The sequence below is a fragment of the Anguilla rostrata genome, chromosome 1 (assembly GCF_018555375.3).
Source record: "Anguilla rostrata isolate EN2019 chromosome 1, ASM1855537v3, whole genome shotgun sequence".
Lineage (NCBI taxonomy): Eukaryota > Metazoa > Chordata > Actinopteri > Anguilliformes > Anguillidae > Anguilla > Anguilla rostrata.
The window spans coordinates 71,519,533-71,546,502 of NC_057933.1; the positions used below are offsets into that span (position 1 = coordinate 71,519,533).

General features: G+C 41.5%; 3 protein-coding genes across 6 annotated transcripts; 2 read left to right on the plus strand and 1 right to left on the minus strand.

Annotated features, from left to right (window-relative positions):
* Positions 1 to 357: 357 nt before the first annotated feature.
* Positions 358 to 12,629, plus strand: plekhg6 (pleckstrin homology domain containing, family G (with RhoGef domain) member 6). Its single transcript, XM_064309342.1, has 15 exons — positions 358 to 823; positions 2,449 to 2,686; positions 2,847 to 2,987; positions 3,257 to 3,430; positions 3,662 to 3,757; positions 4,108 to 4,158; positions 4,450 to 4,599; positions 5,211 to 5,318; positions 6,164 to 6,313; positions 6,642 to 6,779; positions 6,865 to 6,984; positions 7,509 to 7,641; positions 8,366 to 8,481; positions 9,258 to 10,735; positions 11,247 to 12,629. Exons 1-15 carry the CDS (start codon positions 804 to 806, stop codon positions 11,443 to 11,445), a joined length of 3,312 nt encoding a protein of 1,103 aa, XP_064165412.1. The 5' UTR covers positions 358 to 803; the 3' UTR covers positions 11,446 to 12,629.
* Positions 12,630 to 12,646: 17 nt separating this feature from the next.
* On the minus strand, positions 12,647 to 16,249 carry LOC135240476 (hemicentin-1-like). The gene is made up of 8 exons (XM_064309967.1): positions 16,083 to 16,249; positions 15,606 to 15,720; positions 15,172 to 15,383; positions 14,661 to 14,915; positions 14,027 to 14,335; positions 13,481 to 13,738; positions 13,013 to 13,134; positions 12,647 to 12,787 (listed from the first exon to the last, which is right to left on the minus strand). The coding sequence occupies exons 1-8, from the start codon at positions 16,123 to 16,125 to the stop codon at positions 12,665 to 12,667; spliced, it is 1,437 nt and encodes a 478-aa protein (XP_064166037.1). The 5' UTR covers positions 16,126 to 16,249; the 3' UTR covers positions 12,647 to 12,664.
* A 6,960-nt stretch (positions 16,250 to 23,209) lies between these two features.
* On the plus strand, positions 23,210 to 26,436 carry mrpl51 (mitochondrial ribosomal protein L51). Of its 4 annotated transcripts, none has more exons than XM_064311005.1 (4): positions 23,210 to 23,343; positions 23,801 to 23,892; positions 24,016 to 24,123; positions 25,970 to 26,436. In XM_064311005.1, exons 2-4 carry the CDS (start codon positions 23,808 to 23,810, stop codon positions 26,164 to 26,166), a joined length of 390 nt encoding a protein of 129 aa, XP_064167075.1. In that variant the 5' UTR covers positions 23,210 to 23,343; positions 23,801 to 23,807; the 3' UTR covers positions 26,167 to 26,436. The 4 variants fall into 4 exon arrangements, with proteins under 4 accessions (XP_064167075.1, XP_064167058.1, XP_064167084.1 ...); XM_064310988.1 differs by having other exon boundaries at positions 23,239 to 23,339; XM_064311014.1 differs by having other exon boundaries at positions 23,275 to 23,335.
* Positions 26,437 to 26,970: the final 534 nt, after the last annotated feature.

A 26,970-nucleotide genomic window follows, 5' to 3' on the forward strand; every position in this document is an offset into this window, starting at 1 on the left:
GTGCATACACGCGTGTGTATGCGTGCGCATGTGTGTGCACGGGCGCGTGTGTGTGCGTGCGCGTGTGTGTGTCCGTGCGTGTATGTGTGCGCGTGTGTGTGCGTGTGTGTGTGTGTGTGGGCGCGTGTATGTGTGTGTTTGTGTGTGTGTGCGTGCGCGTGTGTATGGGGTTTCTCGGCCTACATCTGATTTTGACGTTTGGCATGCAGGTCCTCCGCATTCTTGTCTACAGCGTTAGCTTTCCAATGACGTTGATCACACTCCCTCTCTCTCTGTCTCCTCCCATTTGATTGGTCCACATTTCCCTGATGCTTTCTCTTAGTGTCTTATGTCCGTCTGACCCCCTGTCGCCTTTTTTGCCCTTCTCATCAGGGCACATTTAGAAAGGCCTTTCTCTGTCCCCGTCCCTTTTCCTGTGTGTGTCACTTTCCCTCTGCTTTCTCTTTTCTCTCTTCCTGTACTTCACCCTCTACTGTGTCTGCGATTTTGTGTTCCTGCGCCTTTCGGCCTCCCCTTGCCCCCTCTTAGCAAGCTCCTCATCACACTTTCCATTTCTCCATCACTGACCGGGTCAGAGGGAGAGAAGAATACGGGCGCAGAGAAGAAGGAAGCGTCAAAATCAAACCGTGGTATAAATGATTGAGCTGGGGCAGAGATTTGTTGTCTGAAGAATCCTGTCTTTCTCGTTCCGGCAGTTAAAGGCAGGCGTGAGAGCAAGAGGGAGGGAGCGAGTAAGAGAAAGAAAGCGAGAAGGGAAACACAGGGTAGTCCTGTTCCCAACTGAACATGATCATTCGAACAAAATGGATCCAGGAAGCCCCAGGTAGATTACCTTCATGATTACGTGTGGGGGGTGGTGGGCTGGAATGTTGTCTTGAGATTTTCAAACCGAATGTAACTTTCTTTATATTTAAAGACGTGTCTGTGCATATAGATACAGGTGCAGTTTGCGGAGGTTAAGTGTTGCTGTTTAGTAATGGAGCTGTTTTTGTTATGTGTGTGTGTGTGTATGTGTGTGTTGTAATGTTTGGTCTCCAATAACAGCGCATTTTGGCTCTTTTTAAAAAACAGTCCATCATTTTTAAAGTTTTGGATCAAATAACACCAGTAGTACTATGATTGCTTTTGTTTGTGTGTGAACAACAAAGTTACAGATGAAAGTGATTAGGCCTATTCGGTGGTGGGTTCATGTAACGTACCTGGATTGTATGAGTCAGTGTGTGTTTGTGTGTGTGTATGTATGTGTGTGTGGCAGGACTTTGTGTGTGAATTTATCATCAGTGTTTCATAAATAGTAAATATGGCTGCAGTTTCTGTGTCTTTGTTTAGAATCTGTCTGGGGACAGAGAAACTCCCGTTTCTGAAAATCCTTTAGGTGCTATATCCACTTACTACATCTATGTTTGTACGCAGTTTCTCAGTTCATTGTGAGGTACACTGCACGGTTGCTTGCAATGTCAACAGTTGGGTATTATTGGGACTCTTTAAATTGTTCAAACAACAATGACAATATGTACTTTGGAGCGCTGCCCAGATAATACAGAGAATATAAACATTTTAAGGCACTCTCTGAAAAGAAGGACAAATTAAGTCAGAAATCCCCCAAATCACCCTTCTTATAAGGAAATGTATTTATATCCAATGACATGCCCATATAGTACATACAGTATAATTAGAAGGGCATTGATGCATTTGCTCTCTTTCAGTACACAGCAGTATGACATCCAGTTAGGAAAGAGAACAGTTTGTATGACATATATACTATACAATGCATTTGGGGGTCTTTGAATAGTTGTTAATATAGATTTCAGATGTGTGCCAATGTATGCGTTTGTCTGTCTATTACTAGTTGTTGTTTTTTTTTCCAGTTTTAGTAATTTTGTTTGTTTTTCCTTATATCTTTGATTTCTCTACATGTTCTTGTAATTATTCTCCAATACTTGAATCCTGTCTACTTACAAAAACATAAACTCTTTAGATATCTGCTGGGTGGCAAAATAATACAATGTGTATTTGTTTTTATTTTTACTGCTACTGGACATTGCATTGCAGCCATTTGCAGAAAAAATTACTTTGTACACCTGTTACATTTAAAGTTGAAGTTATTGAACATTCACTCCTTGTACATGACTGAAATAGCTTCATAAATATTTATATATATATATATATATATATATATATATATTATATGATGCTATTTATATTTTTACATTGTATTTGTCTTGTTTGGTCTTGTACTTCGTCTTTTCTGCTGTGCTTTCCTAGTCTTGGCTAAGTTTCATTTGTAAAAGAAGTTTATCTCAGTGTCCTAGCTTATGTATATAAAATGAATGCTGTTATAATCACCTGTCATCATCCCCTGTACTGCATTCTCATCTCACTGTCTCTGTGAGCACCAAAAAAAAAAAAAACATTTACCATAACAGTGATAATGATTGCTTTCCCCAGCCCTTTCTCAAAACCACCAACCTTGAATCCAAGAGGAAGTGATGTCGTACAGATTGAGGAAGTGCCCCTGAACACTCTGGGGAAGTGGGATCCAGGAAGAGATGCAAAATTGGAGAAGCTGTGGGCTTCTGAGAAAGAGATCGAGTCAGTGGTTGATGGAGTAATACCCGCTGCAGTAACACAAATTAACCACACGGTTGCAGCAGACAAACAGCGGTTCAATACTATCGGCTATGCGGTATACCTAAAAATTACCTATTCCTGTTTTCCTACTGGTTTTCAATTGTGATAATACAATAGTGATTATCAGCCATGTCTATTCATTAGAGGCAAATACATTTATGCCATTGATCGTGGTCCTTTTTGTCTCATTTATTGTGATTCCTTTTTCCATGTAGAATGTTCAGACGAGGCTGAGGAACAGTGTGGTTCCTGAATTTTCCACAGTTAATAGGGGATCGTCTGGAAACGTTAAAGCTCGCGGTACTCTGAGACAGGTGTTTTCCCAGGGACTGTCTGAAAGGCCTCCCATTCCAGAGGTATCCCCAAGTGAAGAACACAAACATACATTTAAACAGACAGCTGTGCATAATCAATGCTGTGAAAAACACACACAAATGCACGCACGCTCACACGCAAACACGCACACACACACACACACACACACACATTTACCTGTGTCTCCACACAACATGAGCAGATATGCATACATGTGCATGGTGCAGAATGTTCCCATATAATAACAGCAATAACAGTGCCATACTTATTCTTACTGTCTTGTATTTCTCACATTGTCTCTCTTTTTCAGCTGGAAATCTTTAAACAAACTCTGCAGTCATTTCCCCTCCCAGCACTGCCTGACTGGAAGGGAGGTGGTGATGGAGGAGGAGATTGGGGAGAAGGAGGAGGAGAAGGTGAAGGAGGAGAAGTAACAGATGTTACTTTAGAGGGGAGCTGGACTGACATTGTGCACTCTCACACGGTACTGAAGGAGGGATGAGGGGTTGGGCTGGATGGCATTGATTAATGTTGTGACAGTCATTAATGTTACTGTACAGAGGTGGCTGATAGATCCTAAAAAAGAGTGAATCCAAATGCTTATAAATACATTCAATCATTCATCAATCGGGTGCTATCATGAACAGTAAAAGATAAAGAAAACTTATATTAAAGGCATTTTAGCTGTGTATTAATCCACTGTATCCTTGTTCAGTCCATGAGTAAGAAACGGAGGCACCAGCAGGAGGCGCTGTGGGAACTAATCCATACTGAATTGAGCTACATTAGAAAGCTTACAATTGTACATGATGTGAGTTGTTTTTAAGTTGTTTTTCTTTCTTTCTTTTTACCTTTTTTATTAATATTTTTATTAAATATGAAATACCTTTAAATTAATAATACTATTGGATGCGTAGTTCATTTTCTCAATACCTTCAATCTGCTGTCCAGTAAAACCTCCAAATGAATGCAGATACAGTGAGTGAAGATATTCACTTGCATGCAAATAACTAATAGTAACAAAAAATGCTCCTCCCATCAGCACAATAAAACAATAGATAAATCCTCTTGAATTTGAAGAGGTAAAAATGTGCCAATATGGTTATTTCATGGTAACTGATCAATTTCTGTCGTTTGGTGACCAATCTAACTATTTTTCAGCTGGCGATGGCTGCCCTGGTCTATGTGCGGAAGAATGGATTCTTATCAGAAGTCAGTTGATAATTATTCAAAATGAATTAAGATCTTGATAAGAGCTTTTACGTGCTGTTTCTGCTCTCTTCCGGTGTCTGGCTGTCTAGCCAACACCCAAGCACAGTATTTCTGGCCTACAGTGTCCTGCCTGATGTTTGCATTGTTTGTCTGTCTCTCGGTCTTTCTGATCTAGCTGCGTTTATGCCAATGTTGCTGATCTGGTGGAAATTTGAGTGTGGGAGTGACAATGCGAAACCCTGGTGTGGTGCGGCTGCGTCTAATCGCAGTTTGCGCTTTATGTTTTTTCAGGTCACCCCAGAGCTCCTCTTTTCAAATCTTCCTTCCATACTGCAAGCTCACCGCCTCTTTTGGCAGGAAGTGCTGCTCCCTATAATACAGGAAGTCAGGGAGACTGGAAAGCCTTTTGACCCAATGAAGCTGGAGAGTGGCTGCCTGCAGGTATCAACCAAGTTACCCCGAGCCAGTTTAGGGCTTTGGCCTTAAGCCAACAAGACTTCAGTGAGTTATTCTGTGTGCTTAGACCCCATGAACCACATAGTAAGTAATGCATCAAGAACAATGTGAATATGTATGTTACAGCATATATTAAATATTCCTTTAACTGTAGTATGAGGGTTTATGTCTGTACACTGTATAGCAGTCCCTCTAGTACCTCTCTTTTGATGGAAAAACCCCTGCCTGTGTATTACTGTACTTGAGTACATGCCAATAAATTTGTGTATCTAGTATATGTACATGTAATTATATTGAATATGACTTTGTTAGCTTATAATAAATTATTGCATAAATATTTATTATATGCATGAAATGCAAAATAAAGAACATTTGAAATGTGAAAACTGCTTAATTACAATAAGTAGGACACAACTAAAAGTTATCAGCATTGTACCGGTGTGATCAGTCTGTGTTTACCAGTCTGTGACCCAAGTAGAAATTAATTATTTTCTTATTGTCAGCTAGGGGGTACAGATTAAGGTTGCCCACAATGCTTTCAAGTTTTTTTGCAAGACTGAGTTTGTTTCCTAACCGTCTCTCTCCCTCTCTGACAGTTCAGCGAACGCTTCTCTCCCTACCTCCAATACTGCTGGGAGGAGAAGAGAATTCTGGAATTCGCCCGCGAGAAATCCTCTGACCCTCTGTTCCAGACCTACCAGGAAGTGCGTTCAGACTCAGACTCGTGGCAACATTGCTCTCGCCGTATTAGATAAGAAATTTGATAAGAAATGACAGCTATCAGTCTGCATCAATCGCATCATCTGCATTATCATTTTTCTGCCGTTGCGTGCGGTTTTAGTTGCTACTGTAACCTGTAGCTGTTAACTTCTATATCTGCATGTGGATGGAAAATGTGAAATGTTTGTTTCCTTTTAAGCATACTTTTTCTCACAACTTTAATAAGGATAATTATTTGATTTATGCTCTTTCATGGCTATTGTGATGACAGTGTTGAGATCGGAACTAAACGCATTTGTATTATATGTTAGTCTGAAGATTAGGTTGTCTTTTTATATTATTTAAATTCAATAAATAAATGTATGGCGTATTGTTGAAGAATCATCAGAATTGACAAAAGAAGAAACAGTTTGAACCGCAGGGGTCTAAAACTCCAGCACTGGAGGGCCCGGTGTCTGCTGGTTTTTGTGTGCGTCATTTAAATGAATAATTTAAATCACTGATGGGCTAGTGATTGGTTTGAGATCCCTGAGTTAAAAGGCTACTAATAACTTGGTGCATCTCCCTATTGGTGCCTTTTTGCCACCTAGTGGTAAGAGGCCAGTACTACCATTAGCTTGGGGGAGTGCTGTGGAACACTACCATTTCAAGGTAGTGTTCCACAGACAAAAGACAATATTAATATCACTTACTCTGTTATTGTCCCCAGCATTCCTCTATATTGACTATGTGCATAACTGCCACTTTGGATGGAGATGGCCAGATGCGTTCATGTTTGGTTATTTGTTTGTTTGTTTGATTGATTGATTGATTGATTGCCCTCCCTCAGTGGGTGGAGACTTGCCCGCAGGTTGGTAGGATGCGGTTGGGCGAAATGCAGGCCCAGCCCCACCAAAGGATCACCAAGTACCACCTCTTGCTGGAAGCCATACTGAAGTACACGCAGGACCGAGTCGAACTGTACTCTGTCCGGAAAATGGTAAGAAGGTCTCTCCATTCCTCCACCTCGGTGTGCTTCACTTTCCCGAGTGTCCTCTTGTACAAGTGCGTGCTCAGAGGGCTTGTGCATCCATGATCCAGAGGTGCACAGCTGGAATGCTTAATTCGTTTAATTGAATTAATTTAATTTAATTGAAAATAGATTTTCTAAAAATGAGAAATGGAAAGCAGGAGTGAAAGCTTTTTTTGTACGTTGTTTATTTTCATCTTCTTTGGTGGCTGTTAAATTTAATTTTATTTCACAGAAACCAAGATCAAAGATAAGTATTGTTTGCATTTCTCTCTCTCTCTCTCTCTCTCTCTCTCAGCTCACCAGTGTCAATGGCTTTGTGGACAGCATCAATGACTACCTGACATTCAAGGATGATGAGCTTGCCCTCTCTAAATCAGCTCAGAGAGTGGAAGGCTATGAGGTGGCGGAGGTGATGAGTGAAGAAATCGAAAAGGTGAGCATTTGGAAACCAGGAAAACGTATAATATTCATATGCAAAATGCAGCCACGTCATTGGTCAACGGCCATGTCTTTCACAGCATGTAAAGGAATTCTCCTGTTTCGATTTGACGAGTCCCATCCGGGGGTTGGGACCCGGTGATATGCGCAAGCTGCTTTTAGAGGAGACGCTCAAGATCAGAGAGAAGAAAGACAACAAGGTAGGCTGGGGTGTCTGGATTTGTTCTCCTGCTGTGGTGGCACAAACGGAGTCACCATAGATACCCACATTTAGTTTAGTGCCTTTGGGGAGAAGGGGAGGGCAAAGGGAGAGAGTAAAACATCAGGGCAATACTGGTTGACTGGAACTCTCTCAGGTCTGTGATTATCCACAGCAACAACTGGGAAGCAGTCAGTATATTCCCAGTTATTAACTGGAACTGGGAAGTAGTGGAGTGGAAGGTCTTGACCAGAAAAGTAGAATAGTATGTAGATAATCTTGTCCTTAAGAAAATGAGAAGACGAAAATCTGGGACACATTTACATTGCCATCCTCCGCTGTGTTACACTGTAAAGCTGGCTTTGGGAGTGTCTGAAATCTAGAAATATGTTACCGCACATGGCAAAGCCATGGTCGCACAGACATGAAGATGCCCCCCTAGTTAGTGTGAACTCACAATAACAATAGCGGTTCTGCATGAAAATGCTGTGACGCATTTGTTGACTGCTGTTGCGTGTTGTACAGGTGGAGGTGGTTGTGCTGCTGTTCTCAGACGTGCTGCTGGTGGCCAAGGCGCAGAAGAAGTCGGAGAAGCTGAAAGTGGTGCGTCCTCCTATGGCCCTGGAGAGAATTCGCTGTGCCATTTTGAAAGATGGCTGTAAGTGCATTATCTGTCTCCCTCTGCCTCACCATGCCTCAACCCCCCCCCCCCACCCCCCAAAAAAAAATATTATAAGAATTTTATCTGAACCTTCATACATCAAAACAAGCCCCCGGCCCGTGCTCAGCGTTTGTGAACGATCCTGTTGAGTTGGTGCCTGGTTCACTTGCACTGCTCTCACGATGGGTCACTTGGTGTAAGGCTGTCCATGTGAAATTGGCTCCACTGCAGTGTGTTACCTGGCCTCTTGGTCCTCCAGTAGACTGCACTGACTCTCATGGTGGGTTAAACATGCTAGACCACAGCTAGTAGAGCCAGAGCTCCTTGTGTGCACAGGCTGCACAGGGAGAACAGCTCTTCTGAGTCTCTGTGAGAATCTCTCTCTCTCTCTCTCTAACTCACTCCCTCCCTCTCTCTTTCTCCTCCCCCTCTCCCCTTCTCTCCCTCTCTCCCTTTCTCTGCCCTGTCTCTCTCTGTCCCCCTCTGTCTATCTCTCTTTCTCTCTCCCTCTCTCTGCCCTCTCTCTCCGTCTCCCTCTGTCTATCTCTTTCTCTCTCTCTCCCTCTCTCTGCCCTCTCTCTCTGTCCCCCTCTGTCTATCTCTCTCTCTCTCTCTCTCTGCCCTCTCTCTCTGTCTCCCTCTGTCTATCTCTCTTTCTCCTCTCTCCCTCTCTCTGCCCTCTCTCTCTCTCTCCCTCTCAACCTCTCACTCTTTCTCTCAGGTTCCTTTGTGCTGGTGGATATGGGTGAACTGGGCTGTGCTGTGAATGTACACACAGTCTTCACCTCGAGCCCCGAGAGCTGTTCTACTTGGGTCACCGCCATACTCAACGCACAGGTAAGAAAAAAAGATTCAAATAAGTTTTTTGGCAATGGCAGTTCCTTCACCTTCCTCATTTTCCCCTTAACCCTTTAAGGCAGTGGTGTCAAACTCGTGCCATGGAGGGCCGTGTGTATGCAGGTTTTCATTCCAACCAATTAATGCTGCCTTAATTGAGTCCAATTACTCATTCAGCCATATGCGTTTAACTGCATTGAAGCACAGAATATAAGAAAATTTTTATTTAGACAATGCGGGTCACCATAGACGTCGGGTCACCATTGTGCACAAACCTGCATCCCTAATTCAGCAAATCATTTATCAACTAATTATATAATCAAGATCTGAGGCTGGAATGAAAACCTGCATACACACGGCCCTCCATGGCACGAGTTTGACACCACTGCTTTAAGGTGTCAGATCCCAAATGTGTGATTCGGACGTTCTTATCTGAAAATTCAGATGCTGATGTAGCAATCATTGCTGGTAATTGAAAGCAGTGGACTTCTATAACCCTGTTACTCAAATCATGGCCTTCGAGGTCCAAGAACTGCTGGTTTTCCAACCCCCCCTTCACCCTGGAAGTCAGGTGTGAATACAGTCTGGCCAATCAGTAGCGCTAATTGTTCAGTTAATAACTGGGGGAAAGAAAACCAGGGCCGGAATTGGATTCAAGGTCCAGATTTGAGTATCCATGTTGTAGAACATTGACTTAAATTTTTCAGAAAAAACAAAAACAAAAAACATTCCAAAACCCTACTCTTGAAAGGATTAAAATATTACTTTTCATGCAGACATCCCTGGCAGCCGGAAGAGACAGAGAAATGTCTCACAGATTGGTGGAATTCAGGCAGGTCACTTCAGAGATTGAGAAGCCGATCCTTCATCCATCAGACACCGAAAGGGTAATCGGAGAGAGAGAGGAACAAGTAAATCAATTAGAGGTTGAGCCTGTGAACTCTTTGGGGAAAAAACCAAAAAAGGAAGCCAGTAAAGAACTATCCGCAAATGGGACATTACGTTTGACAGAAGTAGAAAAAAACCCTCAGAACCAATTGAAAAACTTGATGTGGGTAGACAGAAACATCCCAAGCAGCCAATCAGCACGTGGAAATTTTGCAATGGGACGAAGCAACGGGCAGAACAGCCAGTCTGGGAAAAAGGACGTGGTGATGTCAAAGAAGGAGGCAAAAGAGGACAGTGGCAGTGCCCGAACAGAATTTTCTGAAAATTTGCGCCCCGGTATAACAGAGAGAAGGGTTACATGGAACCAAACTAGAGGAAGGCCTGACTCTCTTAACCTCAATAAACCTGTAATATCATCAACAGTTTCTACTAAAGGCCAATCAAATGCTTCTCATTCCCTGTTGCCGGGCAAGCAGGAGAATCGTGAGATCACACACAGCGAATCAGCTCCGAGCCTTGCCTTGCCACCAGATGAGGAATTCAACATGGATACTTCGGCCAGGGAATCAGCATCCAAGGAAAGTCCACTACAGGGAAAATTCACTAGGAAAGATTCTGAGGGCCAGTCATCAGACCAGCATTCTCGAAAAGACTCTGACATCAGCCAATCAGAAGAGGAGTCTTTGAGGTTTTCACGCAGGTTGAATTCTCCACGTTTACGGAGGAGGCGGCCTGTGGACGTTCAGCAAAGTCCCGGCCTGGGGGTGTTCAGGAAGGGGTCGTTGGATTTGGGGGATAGCGTGTTTACGTTTAATGCTAATTCCTCCCCCACCTCTGACCCAGACAGCAAGCAAAGAGTTCGCAAGACAGGTCAGAAGCCTGCTCAGAAGTCACACTCTCATTTAGGTCATTACATTAGAAGGAATCATGGAGTGCTTCAGAACGGAGCTGCCAAAACAGACCACCCTGAGCCTGAGCTGTCTATTGGATTTCCTGAACGAAGCTCCCAAAAAAAGCATAAAGTAAGGACCCAAAGGAGTGTGTCAATTCCAGACATCATTATTCATGCAGGGAGCCCAGAAGCCCACATGTCTCAGTCCTCCCAACCATACTTCTCTCCGGGGGACCTCTTAGAGCGAGCCCGGGAGCGGGCAAAGGAGAGAAAGGGGGAAGCAGCCAAGACAGGGATGACCAGTAAAAAGAACTTCTTTTTCGACTTAACCCCATCTCCCTCTCGGTCCACATCTCCATCCCTGTCTCCCGATGAGGCTGATGTGGAATTTGATGTGGAATCCTCCACTGTTACAAATGATGGAGGGGCTGAAAACGAAAAAGAAGAGGAGGGTTACAAAGAGAGGAAGTACAGGTGAGAGAGTTTGTATGCGTGTGTGTGTGTGTGTGTGTGAACATACAAATCATCAAACCTTACAACCTTATCAAAGCAACAGATTGTCCCATGCGCATACTTCAGATTGTGGTAGTATTGCAGAAGTATACTGTGAAAACAGGAAATAGATCCCCTGCAATACTTTGGTGCTGCTGCTGGTGGTGATTCATTTGGTCACAGCAGCAAGATGAGCTGGAATTTGATCTTAAGGGTGCTGACAGGTACTGAAAGATAGAGGCATTGTCAGACTTATCTCATAGTGTAATAATTAGACAACTGTGTAGACACTATTTCTGGTTTTCATCTAACCCAGTTCTCTCACTGTTTAAGATCAAGATTAAATATTAGTCCCTACATATTAGTCTTCTGTTATTTTGATTAATTAGTATGTTTTCTTTCTTTTCATTTAAATGAATACCTTTGAAAAGTTTCTCTCTCTTTCTCCCTCTCTCTACCATTCTTTTTCTCACTCTCTCTCTCCCCCTCTCAGTACTAGCTTCCCTTTCCCCGATGGCGCAAGCGTTGATGGGTCCGGTTGGTGCATCGGTGATGACGAGGTCAGGGATCTCCTGCTTCCCAACGGCATCGAAGGCGCGGGTGGGGTGGACGACGGGGGGAGTCGAACGCTGACGCTCAGCGACCTCCGGCGCATCAGCAGACAGGAGGACGGGGAGTGCAGCGAGGTGTAGTGTGTGTGTGTGTGTGTGTGTGTAGTGTGTGTGAGAGAGAGAGAGGGAGAGGGAGAGACTGTGCTGGAGGGGATACAGTACTCTGATGGTGAGTGTACTGTCAGTGAGACACATGCTGTTCTTGCAGTGAATACAAGTATGTCTGGTGAGTCTCCTCGGATCACCAGACGTACCAGCATTAGGGTTATCCTGACCTGGCGGTGCCAGAATATTTCATTTTTCTGACCCGAGTGAATGTAACTAGTCTGAAGACGACCCTCGAAGGTGTAGGAGAACCGAGGGTTGCTTTACAAAATGAGGCACTTTCTTCCATACAATATCCCCGCATTTTGTCAAATTATTATTTAAATTTTGCAATATTTCTTGGTTCTGAGCCTCTGTCATTCCCAGGGCCGTTTCTCCCTCTGGGGGTTCATGATGGCGTAGCATTGCAGACATGAGCCAAGCTCCTAACTCCTTACTAATATAGGAGAGAACCAATAATGTCCTTTCTTCAGTCAGAAAGGATATTTTATCCTCCTAAGATCTCTGTTAATTTGGTGTATCATATTAAAACCTTTCTTGTTAAGGAAGCAAAGACAGAGATCAGCTATACAAATAGTCATGATGGGACAGGTAATTACACAAGCTAATCTTGCTTTATGAGTTATTTCTACATGTAAATTAAATGTAAATATATTCATAATGGCTATGTTCCTTTGAGTTAAATGTTAACTGTAATTTATTTTCAAAAGAAAGATCTCTGATTAAATCCATTTCATTTTAGAAATGCAGAACTTAACCTGACTAACATGTTAAAGATATCTTTCTCAAGTTGAAATAAGATGCAGTATTTTAAACCTTTATATAATTTTTTTCATCTGTTTGTAAATGAATAGAGTACAAAATGATATATTGATATATGTCTTTTTATTGGCATTTTACACAAGAAATAATTGTTTAAAAACATTAAAAATGAAATACAATTAAGGAAAAAAATATATATAATTCAGTTTCTGCTACAAATGATTGCACTTGCCTGCAAAGGTATATAGATGGTTATACATACATATACACGCACACACACACACACACACGCACACACAAGTAGTAGTCTTATAGTAGTATTAGAATACAATGTAGGGAAGCATATTCAAATACAAAATGTATTTTAAGCTGTACAATGAATAAAAAAGTTATTTTTATATGGCGTTACAGATCCTGCTGGTTTGAATCGCATTCAATTTGTGTTTGATGGCCCTGCACTTTTATCTCTCGCTCTGTCTCTTTCTTTCCTCTCTCGAGCGTTGGAGGCGGTGTGAACAATGGTTTCGAGGGCAGGGTACTGCAAAGCCATTTTCCGCTGCACAGGGAGACATATGGAACAGGGTTTAATACAGAACTATGAATATACTATCATTTCTAGAAAAAATTCTACAGAGCATTAATAATATTACTGACAGAAGACAGAGGATACCATACCAAACTCTAATAAATGATAATAAGTACAACACTGGCTTTACTGGACACTTCGGTGCATTTTACTGACGCAGAGACAGAAAGGTGTACATTCAGCCGCGTAACTCACCCTGCGATGGTTTCTGTACGCCTGGAGGGCGATTAACAGCAACAGCAGGACGAGAAAGCAAAGGCCAGTTGCCATGACACCTCTGCTTGAAGATCCTTCCAGTTTATCTCCCTCTAAATGACCTATGGCAAGACGGGCAACAGAATTATGAATAACAATCAGTCATTTTAAAAATCCACATTTCATTGTATATATCTGTTTTTTTGGGTTGGTTTACGTGCATTTTGTTTCCAAGCTAAATGCACATCATATGCATTTCAGTGCCACTGGCATTTCATATTCATGCATCCACATATCTGTCCATAGTTATGGTTTATATAGTTATTTCGTTGTGTGGAACTCCCCTGTGGTACCCATTCATGGCTCATGTGTTTCTGAAGTTCACATTTTAAATTTTAGCTTCAGTCGCTTGATTTATTTGCGACGTCAGGATACTAAAAGCGAATTGTGCTGTCAATTGACACTTACTCATAACCTGGAAATGGTATGTGACGTTTCCCAGAATTCCTTGTTTCCCACTGTAACGGCACACCCATTCACCGGAGTGCTCCTCAGTCATTTTCGGAATCCTCAGGGTCTTTGTCCGTTGCTTCGGGGTCACGCTTTGTGTGCCGTTGGAATCGTATGTCACCTGCACCCACTCATATCCTGTCACTCCTGTGTCATCACTGAGCTCGCAGGTCAGAGTCATGGGTGCGTTGGGTTTGACCGGGGCTGCGCTTCGAACTGTGGAGGGACGGTACAGAGACGTCAGTCAGCACGCGTGTTCATTTGTTTCCTGTTTCTTCACACATTTGGCGCAAGCTCTCATTCAGAATAGTATAGAAGACCACAATGGCATGTTTGTAATTTATTTCAAAGCACAAGTGCATTTTTGATCGTCAGAAGCTAATGACTCTGAACCTGTGAATCCCTTGGTGAAGAGGGTGCTGCTTATTAGTAGTGAAGTGAGACGGCGTGCGCCCCGAGAAAGCACTGATGTTCACGTGAGACGGTTCTCCCAAACTGCCTCACCTTGAGCCGTCACCAGCAGCAGCTGCCTCTGGAGCCTCCTGCCCCCCACCTCCCCAAAACACCGGTACGTCCCGCCGTCCCCCGCCGCCACGCTCTCCACCCGCAGTGAACGGTCCCACTGCGGGCGAGGGGACGGTGCCGAGGGCCGGAGCGTCGGAGGGACAGGTTGAAAGGATCTGGCCCCATTCGGCTTCCACTGCCAGCCAGTGTTCTGGGGAGTCAGCTCTTCAGTGTACACACAGGGGAGCACAATGGGGGAGCCAACTGCACCATACACCTGTGTGATCTCCTCCAGGGGGCGGGAAATGCCTGAGAGAGAGAGAGGGAAAGGGAGAGAGAGAGATAACCATACAGTAATTTGTTTTTGATCTTAATTTTTGAGAGACTTTTAAAAGGTCATCATTTAACAGCTGTCAGTCCTGCAATAAAGATGACAATAAACCATGAAAAGAAACGGGGAGTACATAGCATTGTTTGGTTGATTGGACTGCGCTCAATGTAGGGTTAATACTGACATCAAAGGAGTCAATTATAAATAACTAGTCATTTATTTTATGAAGATATTAGTGCCAATACCACCCATGACAGTCATAGTATAAATGGTACTGATATCAGTAATGAGTAAAAATTTCACCTTTCATAGAAAGGTACTGAGTTGCTTCTCCGTCCTTCTTCTCGAGCCTGACGGCGCATGTCCAATTTCCCATCTCCCGTGGAGACATGCTCGTAATCTTCTGCTCCATCTTATTCATGGTACTCTGTGTTTGCTGCGGGGAGAGTGGTCTTCCATTAAGCTTCCAGCTCACAATCGCCTCCTCAGGCCAGGGGGTGACATTGCAAGTCACTTTTGCACTGCTGCCTTCCAGTGGGACAGCCGGAGTGAAAGACACTGAGAGAAGAGAAGAGGGAGGCGGAGGACAGTGATTATCAATACCGAAACATGATCGCTGGTGGTGGCCAGCACTTCCTGTTCCATTTGTCAGTTACAGATCGTCCCACTCACACAAGCTTAAAGACGGGAGAAATTAATTCCATTTTGCAAAAGCACTAAAAATGTAAAACTGTTTTGCGTGACGTGATGTCCCAGGGTATTGCCTTTTGCGTTAGAGGAGAGAACTGTCTTCTGAACAGATTTCAATTCGTACCTTGAATCACGCGGAGAACGTGCCTCTGGACTTCCTTTCCGCGCATGGCGATGCAGATGTACTCCCCCCCGTCCTCAGGCCTCACACTCTCAATGTGCAGATTGAAGCTCCCCTTTCTGATGTCGTTGTGGGGGCACCAGGACCTCCGCACCGCCTCAATCCCTCGAAACTCCAGCCCGCTTTGCTGGATCCTCCACACTGTGTTCTGGCTCCTGCGGAAAAGAAATGAGATCGTGCCTGAGTCCGCCCGCTCGCCGACAACGAGGGAGTCAGAGTGCCCTCCGATCGAAAGGGCGGGAAGGAACAGCTCGCAGTATCACAGCAGTGAGACTGAGGGGCAATGCAGCAGGGGGCACGGGCGAGGTCACGGACACAGACACGGGCACAAACACGGACGCGGACGAGAGCGAGGGTGAGGGCGGTTTCCTCCTCACCTGCCGTTGGTCTTGACCCACTGCACACTGATGGCAGCCTGAGGCGGAGACCCCACCGTGCAGGGCAGCACTGCCAGTGAGCCGACCTCCACCACAATCTCATCGCACACAGCCCCTGTACAACAGAAACAACAGGGAACTCAACTTCAGCATAATGGCAAAGGGAAATCACACCGGCTGGAAACTTACCTACTGTGACTTTCACAGGACCAATGGCTTACGCTCGCAAAAAATAATCTGTCTTGAAATATCTCAGAACGTACTTGATTCTCTTTATTTTTCTAATTAGGTGTCTTAAAAGATGTATAATTTTTCCTATTTTATTGTTTTATGATGCACAAAAATGTTTTCTTATTTTTCTTAAGTTTAATGTGAGGTAAATGCTGTAAAAAAAAAATTCTATATTGAGACCAGTCATCTTAGAAAAAAAACGAAACATTTTAAAGTCATCAGTAAGATCGATAAGGCAACTCTCACCAGTCACAGACAATGCAGTTCCTAGGAGGATGAACAGCAGCATTATGAATCAATTGCTAATATCCTCCTTTGAAATATATTGTTATGCTGTTTCTTTCCCTCAGGTTTTGCTTGGGCGTCTCTCTTTCCAGACCCTCCTTGTTTGCTGCTCTTTATTTTCCCCCGTCTCTGATCCCAGACTGAGCTCCTCTGTCGACTTGTTGGGTATATATGTTGCTGTGGGCGGCACCGTGGGAGGGGGTGTAGTTACAGAAGGTAGTCCCTCTCTGAGTCACATGATCCGGGGCACTGCGCACGCTTTCTTGTGGTTCGTGCCTCTCTCGGTGACGCAACTCGGAAACAGACCGAAAGTCACAAGGAAATGGGGAGCCCTGCACCCCCCTGCTATTACTGCAGTCTCCCTCCCTCTCGTTCCCACTTTTTCAAAAAAATTCTAAATCTAAAATTTGTTACGCGGTTCGACTGGGTTTAAAAATGTAAGCTACTGAGCTACAAACTTGCAGCTTGTAAAACTTTTCCCTCCACATATTGCAAATTGCAAATGTTTAATTAAGGAAAATCTCCCCAAAGTCTTTCATTCAGACAGTGACCTTTGAAGCCGTCTCATTATATAACCTAGATTCAGTTTAAAATTCCATTACGGAATTCAGATGGTTGTATCTCGCAACCCAAGTTGCAAGATAAACTATCTGAATTAACCACCAGTTAGCTTACAGAAAAGACTGTCAGCAAATCATGCTAGCATGCCTTCCAGTAATAAGAACGAGCGAGAGAGAAAGGCAGAGAGGTGGCGTTGTTTTGATTGAGGGAAGTGATGTACAATATGACTCACCCTCCCCCTTTCTGCTCTTCTCACAGTACTACAGCAGTCTGTCTGTTCCAACGCATGGGAAATCATTTCTTTCACATCTGCAACCCATGGTGACATCTTTTACGGTGAAATTACCTCATTGCATTATTGTTAAATCCAACCAAGGTTTTGGGAAGAAGTGCCAAATGATGTAAATGAAATGCATAGTAGATTACATTTGTAAGATGTTGCATTTTGCAACGGCTCTTTTAAACAATTAAGTAATAGATAGATAGATAGATAGATAGATTGATAGATAGATAGATGATTGTGATAGATGAGATAGATAATATTGGAAATATTGTGGGTGGTGAACTCGGATGTTTGTGTGACTACTCTGACCATATTTTCCTTTGGCTGTACTCCTTGAGCGTTGCTTTCTATGCGTTTGATGTTTTTTTTTTTTTTTTTTTTTTTGTCTTCATGGGCTCCACATCTACCCACACTCTCCCCAGTGAAAAATGTACTCATATTCAAATGTATCGCGCAGAACACAGGCTGTAATTCGGTGTACCACCTCAGTGGCACGGCTTTGTCTGTATCGACAACCTCGATGAGTCCAAGGCGCTGGAAGTGCTGCAGATACATGCTGATAAATATGAACTACTAATTGCCGAGAGGTCATACTCTCAAACAGGATATCCATCAATCCATTATCTATACCCGTTTATTCCCGGGCAGGATCGCGGGCTCAGTACACTTAGTGTCAAAGTTACTACTTTTGTGTTACAAATGTACAATTTATGTGTTATAAGGGTGATTTTAAACACAGACTGTGTTGAAAGTAGAACAAAATGTGTTGTCCTTACCTACACATGGAGGTGTGTAAAAAAAAGTACATGTATGTTTTAGCGCATCTGTTCTGACAGGGCAGATGAGAGTATATTATAATGTGTCCATAATTTGGTTTAAAACAGACACCCCTGGCAGGAACAATGTGTAACTGGGTCAAAATGATTCCCGTTCTATCAATTCACATCTAAAGTTCTTCTTTTTTTTTAGCAATGGTGAAAATTTTTTATTTTTCCAGAGCAGTATTTATCAGTGATCAAATTGGACTGATTTAAATTCTCAAGCCAAATCTGAGCACACTTGTACATAAATTATTATTTTCAACTTCTGTAAAACTGAACACGCTGAAGCAGGTGTGTTCTGTTTGAGAACACAAATGTGGTGCAAGCATTTTCAATGTTGGAATTTAGTAATGGAACAAAGGTATAGTTTCCTGAGTATACAAACTATACCTTTGTTCCCCTTTGTGTACACTGGTTTTCATTCCAACCAGTTGCAATCCCAGAATTTTAACAAGCTGTTATTTTTTCTTAATTAGGAGCTTTTTATGTTTAGAGGAATTTTTACCTTCTTAAGCCACATTATGTCAGAATTAGCTATGCATGCCACAAAGAATAAAATCCCCATGTTCATATTGTGCTTATTGTGTTATGAAGCAAACAAAGACTGAGGGGTATCAATAGACTCCTAAATGGTTAAGGTGTGGACATCTGGCCACTAAAACTAACCATGTGGAAGATTTTAAAAAATTCAAACGCAAAGAAAATGATAACCAGTCATTGTGTTAATAAGTTTAAAGAAAAAATTCTGAAAAAAATTAATGTGTTCAACAACCTAATTAGAAGCCTATTGATTTACTTCTCTCTTTCATTTGATCAAAAAAAAAGTCTTTGCATTCCACATTTTATTCTATGTGGAATGCAAAGCTATTTCAGACATGATTTGGCTTAATGGGGGAAAAAAAATCCCTCTAAACATGAAAAGCATTTAATTAAGAAAAATTTTCAGCTTTTTAAAATACAACAATTATCTTCTTTTGTTTTGAGCTGTTCGCCTTGACAATGGCATCTAATTGATTGTATCTTTGCATGTATCTAGGTTCAGGGGTGTTTGTACAACACGTGGAATGAATGCACTTCTCTAAAAGTATCTGTCAAATGAATTGCTCATGTAAAACATTTGAAATAAACTGCAATATTTGAGTTCAGTGGATTGGTGATACTTGAAGTGCAGCCTTAAGGTATGTTCAGCTGATTTAAAAAAAAACAAACATGTATCAGTTGTTATTAAAAGGGAAAGCACTGATTAAAACTTCATATTTGTATATTGCCTGTGAAAAAGTTAAAATGGCGAATGCAAAAGACGTAAATGCTAAAAATGAAAAAGAATGAAGCATAAAAATGGCAGCCCCTAAGTACAGCAACCCCACCCACTCAGATCTGTCTGTGGGGGAGGAGGTCCATGAAATGTTTTCATGAGAGGGTCTTTCCCTTTGATGTGCATTACAATGAGGAGGGGGGGAGGGGGTTAGGCCAGATGCATGAAGAAACCCACATTTATACTTACGGAAAATTGATTGTTCAATTGGTAACCATGCAAATTGAGCAGAAATTGGAAAATATTCATATTTTTTTTTTGTAGATAGGTACCGCTGGTTCACACATTTGTCATTTGTTCCAACCGTTGCCTTAGATCAGAGAGTAGTCATTGTCTGAATAACTCTCTTTCTCTCTTCTCAGGAGAGTTTTGGATTTGGGTTTTGGGTTTTGTCTTTCAGACAGTGACACATAAAGGACAGGTGGAAAGGGAACATCCACTACAGCATGTGCGCACTGACAAACAGGGCACAGTTTACCCACAATTCACAGAGAGAAGAAACGGGACTCTCGGGCTACACATACACTATCCCTGCTGCGGCAGAGAATTGTGCAATGTACCTCTCCAAGAACCAGCACTGCACAGACTCTGAGGCTCTTGGGTCTTGGTTTATTAGACGCAGGATTGTCTGTGGGTTAGTTCATAACAAAACTGTATAAATTTATTTCGCAAAATTATAAAAAGGAGTAGAGAGAAGGATTAGAAAAAGGGTGATGGCATGCTCCAATTGTCTGGACAGTTCCCGCCCAAAAATAACAGGCACACAACCCTCTTCCGCCCTCCATTGACGTCACTTATGCCAGTGGCCATGCTAGTAACCTGAATTCGACAGACGGCCATCTTACTGGAAGGCAAAAAAAGAAGGGTGTGAGAGAGAGATGAGTATAGACCAGCACAGAAATAGTTCACATTGACTTTTTTCCATTCTGCTCAGCTGTTTTTCTTTCATATTCTCACCACCTTTTACGTCAAAGTAGAAGTCAATGTGGCAAGTGTTGTTTCTAAAAAAACAACAATCGTAGTGTTCAGTGATTATTTAACACTCAGAATTGTCCTCTGTTTGCAGGGAAATTCTATATGGAATTTTTTAAAAGGCTAACATGGTGCAGTTGGCTGAGTGGAACAGAGGAACATAAGAAGTTTCGAAGTCCGCTGCTGATCTTGTAAATCCGTCAGACACTTCGTATGAATTTTAGAACTTAGGACGATCAAACAAGGCGTCCCTGCTTCCGCTGTGTTTTTCAACACAACCCCACCATACTACCAAAAGAAACCGGTCTCATATTAACGCACAATGTTGTGCATGCAATAATTACACCGATCAAGATCAACATTCCATAAATCCTGAGGGAACACACCAGTCACCAAGTCCCCCTTGTATTGTTGGAATGGTCTGAGGAGGACCATGTCAAATACCAGTTTTTCACTCAGGAGTGTAAATGAACACTCGTGGCTGGAGCCAGTTAAATTGAGGCCGGGACTCAATCAGCATTTGTCCTTTGACTGACAAATAAAAGCAATAAAAAATTTTTATTCCTTCAGAAACATAGTTTGGTGAGTTCAGCAATCAATGAAACCAACTCGCCAAACTTAGTTTCTGTAGAAAAAATTAAAGACTTGCATTTACTTGTAAATCAAGGTTAAAGAGAAATGTTCATTTTATTCATGCCTAAGTTTGTAACTTTACGCCCAATGCACAATCATCGCTCGTTAGACAAGTGAAGCAGTTATTTTTTGTAACCTGATAGGATGCATGTGAGCTATACTGAGATACACTCCTCTGCACAAATTTTAACAGTAAATTAACATTCACGGTAACTTCAAAACACACACACAGACACACACAGACACACACACACACCAGGTCATTTGTATGCTTGCACTCCATATATGGACAAAAATAAAAAGTCTGCTCATCACCATCTCTTGGTCAAATACAAACAATGATACTTAATTAGAAATACAATATTTTTTCCACTTAATGTGCAACCTCCAAATAATGTTACGTGAATTTCAAATTGAAGGAGAAGCTTGGGTTTCTGTTTTCTGTGAATCTGAAATTTTATTCCATTCACGGTATTGTTTTTGTTCTACAGTAAGACTGAAACTGTGTGTGCGCGCGTGCTCACGTATGTATTTACATTCCTGTGAATACAGAGCCCTCCAAAAGTTTGTCAAAGGTAGAGTGAAATGTGTCATTTTTATTACTTACATATTTTTTATTTACTTTTTATTGGATTTCAGGTCAAAAGGTGAAGATAAGGCAAACGTACAGACAATCAACTTTTTTTTTCATGGTATTTACACGTGTACATGTTTCACCATTTTAAAGAAACAGATGTGTTTATGTCAAGTCTCCTATTTTCAGCTGAGCAAAAGTAAGTTAACAGCGAACTTAAAAGTAAATCTGAGCAATAACGTCTAATAGTTGCTTGCATTGCCTTTAAATGCAAAAACTGCATCAGGTCTATGATCCATTGACATCAACAAACATTTGGTATGTTCTTTGGAGATGCCTTTTCAGGCCATCACTGAAGCCAAGTTCAGTTGTTCTTTGTTCCTGTGGGTTTCTGTCTTCAGTCTCCTCTTCAGCAGGTAAAAAGCATGCATTTAATGCATGGATTTAAAACAAGTGACTGACTTGGCTAGTCCAAAACTGTCCACCTTTTCCCATTGATGAATGCTTTGATTGTGTAGGCAGTGTGTTTGGGGTCATTGTCTTGCTGCAGGATGATGTGCCGGCCAATGAGGTTTGAAAAATGATTTCACACAGAGCTGGACATAATCTGTCTGTACACTTCCAAATTCATCCTATTGCTACCGTCCTTCATTACATCATCATCTGAGCGTGTTTCAGAAGCAGCCATGCATGCCCGAGCCATGACACTAACTCCTACATATTTCATTTACCGCCAAATCTCCAGCATTACAGCATCAATTTCTGCACCCAAAGTAACCTAATTTCATTCACCATATGTTGCAAAACTATTTTCTTGAAATAAAGGACACAACTGAATCACTTTCAATATTTGTATTTCTGGTTTTGTCATTAGGCTAGGCTAAGGGTACAAAGGTGCACAACATGGTCAAAAGTAAATGGACACCTGACATCCAACATCTCATCCAAAATTACAGTCATTTATATGAAGTAGGTCCACCCTTTGCTGCTATAACAACTTCAACTCTTCTGGGAAGACTTTATTCTAGATGTTGGAGCATTGCTGCAGGGATTTGCTTCCATTCAGCCAGAAGAGTATTAGTGAGGTTGTGCACTGATTGGGCCATTAGGCCTGGCTCACAGTTGGCTTTCCAATTGTACCCAAAGGTAATGGATGGGATTGAGGTCAGGGCTCTGTGTAGGCCAGTCAAGTTCTTCCACACCGTTCTTGACAAAACCATTTCTATTTCTATGGACCTTGCTGTGCGCCCAGGCATTGACATGCTGAAACAGGAAAGGGCCTTCCTCAAACTGTTGGGGAAGCACACAATTGTCTAGAATGTGATTGTATGCTGTAGCATTAAGATTTTCCTTCACTGGAACTAAGCCATAAAACACTGCCCCATACCAAAGGGTGTCCAGATACTGCGTATCAAAGCATATTACAAGCATACTGACAAAAGCGACAATGTGCAAAAGAAGAAAAAACACAAAATGGAAAAGGTAATTAAAGAAATACAAAGTGAAATATATATATTTTTAAATCATCTTTGAAGTCATAACGAATTCAACACGTTTCTCCTGTCCCCTGCTCCTGCTATTAGAATTGCACACATTTCTCCTGTCCCCTGCTCCTGCTATTTGAATTGCGCTTTTACACATACACTTTCTCTCTCCACTTGCTTACACAAAGAATACACAGTTTTGGTGGTTTATGTGAGCAGGGACATTGTGGTAAATGGAGACAAAAATTACTTTGGTAAATGCCATATGAAGTGTTAAAACTCGTATTAAGTTGAACATAAATGCGCAGTAAACATACATGAGACAGTGTTCATAATATTGACAATTACCATTACTGTAAGATAACCATCACTAGTCAACACAATTACAAAACAGCCAAGACAGTTTTCATATGCAGACTCAACCATCTAGTGGTACAAAAGAGAACTTCTTTTTATGGATTACCTCTGCGCCCGCCTTGGACATTTTACGGTAGAGTGTACTGCGAAGTGCATTATGGGTTTCCACATAAAATGGCGGCGTCTGTATATGAAACGTGAATGACATTTGAGTGTATGTAGGTATGAATTCGATTCCTTAGTGTTATTGGGCAATCTAGAGCACTATATTTAAAATATTTACAACATTTGTAGTTATATGACAAATAATAATCATCGTATTGGTTAGTTGGTGTTCCGGGGAAGAGGCAGAACGTATTGTTTGGGTACGTAGCAAGCTCAGCGTGACTTCTAATCAGCTAACGATGTTAGCTAGCTAGCTACGGGCTCTGCACAGTACTAATGCAGAGCATCCCACAATCACTGTAGCTGGTTGTCAGAAGCCCTTTCGTGTCTATTTAATAGTATATAACGACACATTTTTATTCAAAAGTGGGCATACCCACCATAAACGGAAACGGCACATGAACTGTCATAGACTATCTAGAATACCTAAAATCTTTGTTTTGTGTGAGATACTGTAGCTTGACCCTGATCGTGGCGATGAAGGTAACCACAGTTTCGTTGCATCTTTTCCCAGGTTGAAGATGTCAGCGCTGGGGAGTTTTTTGAGGGCCGGGGTGTCTTTTTGTCGTTCTACACTGCTTGAATCAACGAGGCATATCTCCACAGGTATATAGCCAACTAACGTGTCATATCATACGAATATAGTAGGTGTTTGTTAATGTTCTGCAGATGATGCCAGTGCAGTTTACCAACTAATACATTTATATCGTGGCTAATTAATCTTTATAGGTGTATGCAGAAGAATCAGAATGCATTCCATTCCACCGCTCAAAGTGACGGACAGGTGGACGGAGAAGCGCAGCATGTATGGTGTCTATGACAACATTGGAATTCTGGGTGAGTGAAATGTGGTCAATGTGGTTTTCGTTGGAAATGACAAATCCTGCTATTTGTGTTCACGTGGCTTGTTTTATTGTGATTTTTTAAGGCTGAAATATTTTTCTTACATTAAAGAATTTGTCTTTTATTCTTTGTCATACTTAGCCAAGCTAGGAAAAACATACAGCTCTGTCATTCGCCAAGCTTGACAGATGCTTAAAATGTTTCAGAAAGGCAGTACCTTGCATGGCAGTATAAACGTGATGCTTAATAATCCTCTGTTATTGAGTGCCTTATGACCTTACATCGTACAAACATGTATAGTAAGAAAAAAACGGTCTGAATACTTTATATTACTATCAAATTGTCCAAAAGCTAGGTAGCTAGCGATCATATATTTCTTTTATTCTAATCTTTTTTAACTGTTGTGTTTGAAAGGGAGCTGTGCGAAATAAATTAAATGCATCATTTCACATTGTATTGCAGCTAAAGTTTTACCATGAGGAATACGTTTCATAGGATGGCAATAGCTTCTGTAAACAAAAAAATGTTATGTATACCTGCCAGGCTGGATTCAGTCCAGTGAAAAAACAAACCAGTCCTGGAACTGTTGGAAAGTGTCTCTGAACATCTGGCTAACTAGTGATCCGTATCTTACTGTTTGTCAGAAAGGTTCAGACCCAGGACAGCCAAACGTTGTACGTGAAACTCCACCTGCACATTGTGTCTGATTAATCTGAAACTATGAGCGTTATTAAATATGCACTTGCTACTAAAATTAATTATGTTGAATGTTGCTGGCTGTTGACATTAAAACTGAGTTTTACAATAGCTACATGTTTCCCAAATCTGGCAGTATTTTCTGCATTCTTTCTTTGCGTCAGTGAAATTATTGGATATCTCATTAAATATTTCACGAACAGAATTTCTGCCCAGATATAAATGGTGCCTTATTAATTTATTGGTATCATAAGTGCTGAAGACATTCCTTCCTGGAGCAAAAGTCAGTTTGCTCCATTAGTGTAGCCTATGACCTGCACTTAAAATTCTGTGCTTGTATCCCTTAGGCCTTGAGAGTCTTCATTATATTGACGATGTGCATTTAAAAAAAATTTGTGAATGGTTCTTGCATTTAACTCTGTGTCCATACACCTTTTTTCTTTTCTTTTTTTAATCAGGTTCTATTTTTAACAATGCACATTGTCACAGACACTGCTGGCTTGTGATTTTCCCGGTCAGTGACTCATAATGTACTGTTTATATTTGGTCTTGAACTTCAGCTGTGGGACCACTGGTCTGCTTTTGTATACTGCACGCTCATGGTAACACGGATGAAGGATCTAATTCCAAAAGCCAGAAATGAGAAAAACCTCATGGAGGCATTCACTGTTATTTCAAGGTGGCCATTTTGTCTGAATTGATCCTGCAGAGTACGGTGCACATGTATGCGCATCTCAAATAACATAGTCTTTATAATCTCTAGATTCATGCATATTACATGATGTAATATTCACTTTACCTATGCATCCGATATAATTTGGAGAGTCCATTTGGGCACCGATTTAAAGCAGTGCCAATGTGCACATAATTCAGGTAATGACAGTACATCAATTAATAAGAGAAATAATAATTCACTCCTTTTTAGTTTTTGCTCCAATTTTTGGTAAGGCCAGGTGGTGTGAATTGAGTCTAAGCTACACTTGAATTGAGCATTAAATTATAATTGACAAAGTTAATTGGACCACAGCTCTACTAACCGCTATTGTAGTGGAAATGATCGGTAATGTATAAAAAATAATTTAACTGTTCTTTATCCCCTTATGCTGTCGCAACATGTCATTATGAATCCTCTTATTCGCTGTAGGTGACTTCAAAGCCCACCCACGAGACTTGGTCGTGGCTCCGGTTTGGCTAAAGGGTTTCCAGGGTAACGAACTGCAGCGCCTCATACGGAAGAAGAGGATGGTGGGGGACAGGATGATGACGGCCGATCGGCACAACCTTGAGAAGAGGATCAAATTCCTTTACAGACGCTTCAACAGATACGGCAAACACAGATGATCAGTGTTCAGCACCTGATGAACAGCTTTGATCCGTCATCGCACTTAACTCGCTAACTTACCACTCTCAGAATGATGTGTAATTACAGTATAGCTGGCCTCGGCTGTAGCGGTTGGCTTAGTAAATGTTGGATGATGTCATCTACTTTGGCTTGACCGATAAGTTGATGATGTGGTGAATGCTGTGCTAGTTATTTCAATTTTTTTCCTCCTTCTTTTTTTTTTTTAAAAACGTGAGGGAGGTTTAAATAAACTGAATTAATAAAATTGTTTTAATTGTGTGCTCTCAGTTTCTTAAGTTGCCACATTATTCAAACTAATCACAAAGGAATTGACCTACTGTGTGTTTGGGTTTTGATGCTCAAAAAATAGTCTTTGGTGTGAATTTGTTTTAAATGGGCGTAGGCCCAAGTTTAAAAATTGCAATTACCCATGCTTTACATTTTACAATACTACCCACCATACTATGCGTTATTTATAGGCACGGTACTTAATTTAAAGTACTAGTACTAGTAATGAAGATCAAGTATTACGCCATTATACACTATTTGTTTGAACAATTTTGTCGGCTAACAAGCTCTAAAAGCCATTGCTTTGAATAGACTTCAGCTGTAAAACCTGAAGCTTGCTTTTAACGTCACAAGAACGCTTGTTTACATTTAGGATTTCAGCAGATAATGTAAACCTACCAAAAAAAAGAAGCATGGTTTCTATTTTAAAACAAGTATCAGACGCAGTGTATTAAGGACTATAGTAAAAGGCAAATAAAATGCATAGATTTGCGTTAGGCTTTAGATAATGCATA